The sequence below is a fragment of the Citrus clementina genome, unplaced genomic scaffold (assembly GCF_000493195.1).
Source record: "Citrus clementina cultivar Clemenules unplaced genomic scaffold, Citrus_clementina_v1.0 scaffold_1, whole genome shotgun sequence".
Lineage (NCBI taxonomy): Eukaryota > Viridiplantae > Streptophyta > Magnoliopsida > Sapindales > Rutaceae > Citrus > Citrus x clementina.
Window position 1 is genome coordinate 22,072,632 of NW_006263303.1, and position 4,595 is coordinate 22,077,226.

The following is a 4,595-nucleotide window of genomic DNA, read 5'->3' on the forward strand; positions in this document are numbered from 1 at the left end:
TTTCTGTGAATGGAAATTATAAGAAAAAGGAAATACACTTATAATTAATGAAAATGTTGTCATATTGTTCGCTATTAATAATGTCCAAGTGTTGCACCATGTAACGTGTACGTCTATCTAATTTGGAATAGAATATACTACAGATTGCTGCTAGAAATTAATTATAAGAATCCAAGAAGCAATTTTAAACTATTGTTCAGAGTTCAGATGAAAATTGTCTAGTAAAACACACAAAGTGAGATATATATATATAAGTGGCCAATCTGGACCGGCAATATTGAGCTTCAGCTTTGTATGACTCGGTCTTAGTAAGAGGGTATACCTACTATCCTATTAACACAATAAGCTGCAGTCAAGTCTTTGCCAAGAAAAAGAAACAACAATAATAAACTAAACTAATAATAACCAACAAAAAAGAAAGGACAAGGTGATCCAGTGATTTTTGTTTCAACGAATAACGAAGTTGATGTCTGGGGACTTTTACTTCCAGTTAATGGCACTTGCATGTTACATGTTCGGTTATTTATGTTTTTTTTTTTCTTTTCAAACGTAATTTGATGTCACATTTTCGCATGCGATTATGGGAAATATAGACCTTTCACATTTGTTGTTCAGTTGTCAAACAATTAAGATGGACGACACCTCGTTTTTATCTATCCAAGTAGCTGATTAAAAAACCTAATTTCATAATGAGAATATAGTACGACCTACAATCCGTTATAGATCGTTTCTTGAATTGGCCACGGCGGTAAAATACAGCCGAACCTAACCAACTATCTACATTTTTAATGAAAGAAGTGATCATACATAATAACAAAATTGGCGCAAAAAGTAACAACAGTAGAGAGAAAGTTACCCATACAATATTTCACATACCTTATGACAAAAAAAAAAAAAAAGAGTCCTCATGACAGCTCAATTTGGCGCCATCAACATTGTTGATAACACCGGCACACCATTGAACTTGTGGCCAAATTGCAAAAAGTGAATCATCATGGAGAAGGGAAGATATGGGTTTCGGTCGCTTATCATAAATTTGATTTCATTGATTGTGTCCCAAGAGTTTCAAAGATACAGCACAATAGCACAATTCTGATTCCCAGACTACATAACTAGAAAAGAAAACTGCTATACTTCCAACCGATAAAATTACAGCTCTTCATTGACAAAGAGATGACCCAAACGTTGCACCAAGGTCGTTATTTCCAATATTTTGGCTGTATCATAATGGGACAAAACTCTTGGCATTGCATGATTAATAATCGAAAATTGGAGATCAGCATATAAGCAAGTCCATGGGAACATCTACCATACTTATTCACAAGCTCTTTTGGCAACCTTTTGAGCAGCAGCTTTGACTGGCAGAGAAGAAGGTGGCATCCTTACATACCTTGATGAACAAGCTTGGCCCTTCAAATTCACTAGCTACTTCTACTACTAGATCTTTTGTTTAAGAACCTGCCGCAACTGGACCTTCTGACTTTCCATCCTTGCCTCCAGAAGCTTTGCCTTCAAACTATTCTTTTGGGCACCTCGAGGCCATTCAATGCACCCTTTCATGCCTCGAGTTACGTGAGGATTTCCCGAGTCAGGCGAACTCCACTGCCCTAAATCTGAGGGACTAAGCCCGCCATTACCTGACCCCCGATCCAGAGATGCCAGACTCCCATTAGATAATCTTCCATTTGAAACCGAAAGCCTGCCCTTGGTTCCATCAACTGTGATTATTTTGTAGTTATCCCCATTGTTCGGGCCTGATCTCCAAAGCCTTGCTATGGATGATACCTTCTTCAACGATTTAGTTGGGACCGAGCAGACTTCGCTGATTTCAGTGATGGGAGTTCCTTCATATCCGTTATCCTCCCACTCCATTACACTCCCAGAGAAATTACTATCTCGACGATTTTTTATGGATGGGGCACTCCCTTCTGGTGAACAACTTGAGTCCTGATCCTCAAGATGGCTCACAGTTTCCCATCCACTCTCATCTTCTTCTATATCACCATTCTGGTCAACATATGCATTGGAATGCCTATGAAGGTTATCCTTATTAATCACATTGACCTCTGGACTTACTGTGTGCATTTTTGAGGCATGGCTGGCAGGACTGTAGGCACCGGATGGTTCAATCTCCCTTTCATTGGATTCACCAAAATTAACATCTTCAAAAACAGAGAAGATATCATCTGGGTTGGGAGGCTCATATGTAAATTCCTTGATTTCCTGAATATTTACTGAGGCAGCAGCCTGTCTAAGCATCTCTGCTTCTTTCATCTCTTGAATATCTGGATTTATACTTCTTGAGCTCAGAAAAGCCTCCAATTCCGCAACAAGCTTGTTCATCTGAGAATACTTCTGCTCAACTGCCACCTTTGCATCGACCAGCTTCATTTGAACACGTTCTTCACGCCACACCTCGGCCATCTGTAACATCTTCCTTTCATCGTCTACTTCCTCTCGGAGTTTCATCGATTCCCTCTTCAATGCTTCAACTTCTGCCTTATCTTCCCCGATTTCCTTGGCGAGCTCATCACACACTTCCTCAATTAATTCTCTCTCCTTTCTTTCTTTCTCATAGTCCTGCATATATCTCTTTGCTGAAACCTTTGCGTCTGCCAACTCATTAACCAATTTGGAATTCACAATTTCTATCCTTTGACGATTTTTCCTTTCTCGGCTTATCTCAGCTTTTAGGTCATCAATAAATGCACGGATCTTCTCATGCTCCCTGCTCCGCCATGCGGCCTTTTCCTCACTGACTTTCCTCAAGAAGTGCTCAAGTTTCTTTTTTGAAGACCGGCGCTCAGTCTCAAGCTCCTGAATGCGAGTTCGAGCCTGCTCTACTTCAGCTTCAAGCGCAGCAACCATTGATACAGCACTTACCTGTTGGTCGAGATGCTTCATGTGGCTGTAAATCTGGCGTACCTCAGCCGGTGTTTTTAAGCAGACAGGGTTCCATTTTGTTGCTCCTTCCATTGCAGGATTGGAAAACTGAAATGAAGGCTCGAGCTATATAAGAGGAAAACAGGCCTCTGGTTAGATAAGGATCATATCAAATTGAAGAGGGAAAAGTAATGTTAGAGATCAATCATCTTTTAATTAGTAACCACTGGTTAAACGATCAAACTTGATTCCAGCAACCACTATTTTTCATGCTTTGTCAAGTTTATAATGTCAACCAGTAAATTGAGAATATTAATGGATTCAGCGATTCTGACATGTTGCGGCTAGAATATCTCATTTCATCCACATAAAAGATACAAGCAAATCAAACAGCTTTATCTGGCTGTTCTACTTATTCACAATGAACAAGTCTAATCACACCACAAACCAGCGCCCCCCACCTCCTCCCCCCATCCCCATCCAAACCCCCACCCAAAATACACACGTGCACACACACACACACACACACAGAGACACACATATGTATCAATTATTAACAAGCTACAAAACGATATTGTCAGCAATTTGTGAAATTAAACATGAAATTTGCTCTGTCCTTTTTTGCTTTCAATAAAGAAATGGCCATCTACCACCAATCCCATTATAAAGAAATGTTCTACTTATTCACAATGAACAAGTCTAATCACACCACAAACCAGCGCCCCCCACCTCCTCCCCCCATCCCCATCCAAACCCCCACCCAAAATACACACGTGCACACACACACACACACACACAGACACACATATGTATCAATTATTAACAAGCTACAAAACGATATTGTCAGCAATTTTTGAAATTAAACATGAAATTTGCTCTGTCCTTTTTTGCTTTCAATAAAGAAATGGCCATCTACCACCAATCCCATTATAATACAAATCCAGAGGTCATGAAAAACATTTCTCGGCATAGACCCACACATGTTTCAGATACAATGAAGCAAAGAAGAGAATTTAATACTAACCAAATTCTCCCCACCCAAAAAAAAAATGTATACATTTCATTTATTAACAGCACTCATTTTCTTTTCTTTCAGAACTTTGTGATTTAACTAGGAACTCCTTCCACATGAATCATTGAGTTGGATTTTATTTGCAAACTTCTATATGACTTGGGGAAATCTTTAATCTTAGACAAAACAATGTGGGAGACACCAGTAATGCAATCTCTCTACAGAATAAACAATTATCCTATAAGGCAGTAATTATGATGAATATTCCAGAATAAAACAATCCATTAATGGAACCGACTTAAATAGAGTATCAGGAAATTCATAATGTAGGTTCCAAAGTGGTCCACAGTGCGGGACATGAAGCCACGTGCAGGAGATGATAAAAAGGGTACACCTTATGTTAATTCCCATATGAATGACACTCAATATTCATCGGATCAGACAAATCCTTGACAGTTAATAATTTAGTTAATAGTTCAGTTAAGAAAGTCAAGCAACATTACCTTACAAAAGAATCCATTCTTCATGCCAGAGACAGACGAGCTAGGGCTCTGTAAAGGATCCTTTGACTCAGAACCATGTCCTTTACTACTGCAACAAACATGAAACGGGACAGCTGCATGCGCTGCACCAGGCTACAGAAAAGCATAACAATAAAATCTCTACAATTGAAATACCCATATTAAAGAAACGGACAACA

General features: G+C 39.2%; 1 protein-coding gene across 1 annotated transcript; it reads right to left on the reverse strand.

Moving 5' to 3' along the window:
* Positions 1 to 908: 908 nt before the first annotated feature.
* LOC18055081 (CAP-Gly domain-containing linker protein 1) lies at positions 909 to 4,548 on the reverse strand. The gene is made up of 2 exons (XM_006452269.2): positions 4,399 to 4,548; positions 909 to 3,009 (listed from the first exon to the last, which is right to left on the reverse strand). Exons 1-2 carry the CDS (start codon positions 4,420 to 4,422, stop codon positions 1,438 to 1,440), a joined length of 1,596 nt encoding a protein of 531 aa, XP_006452332.1. The 5' UTR covers positions 4,423 to 4,548; the 3' UTR covers positions 909 to 1,437.
* Positions 4,549 to 4,595: the final 47 nt, after the last annotated feature.

Bases quoted from the DNA above. Each gene is read 5' to 3' on its own strand.
- LOC18055081 (XM_006452269.2), bottom strand. From the start codon at position 4,422: ATGAAGAATGGATTCTTTTGTAAG. The intron at 3,010-4,398 runs GTAATGTTGCTT...CCTCTTATATAG, and splicing joins AGAATGGATTCTTTTGTAAG to CTCGAGCCTTCATTTCAGTT.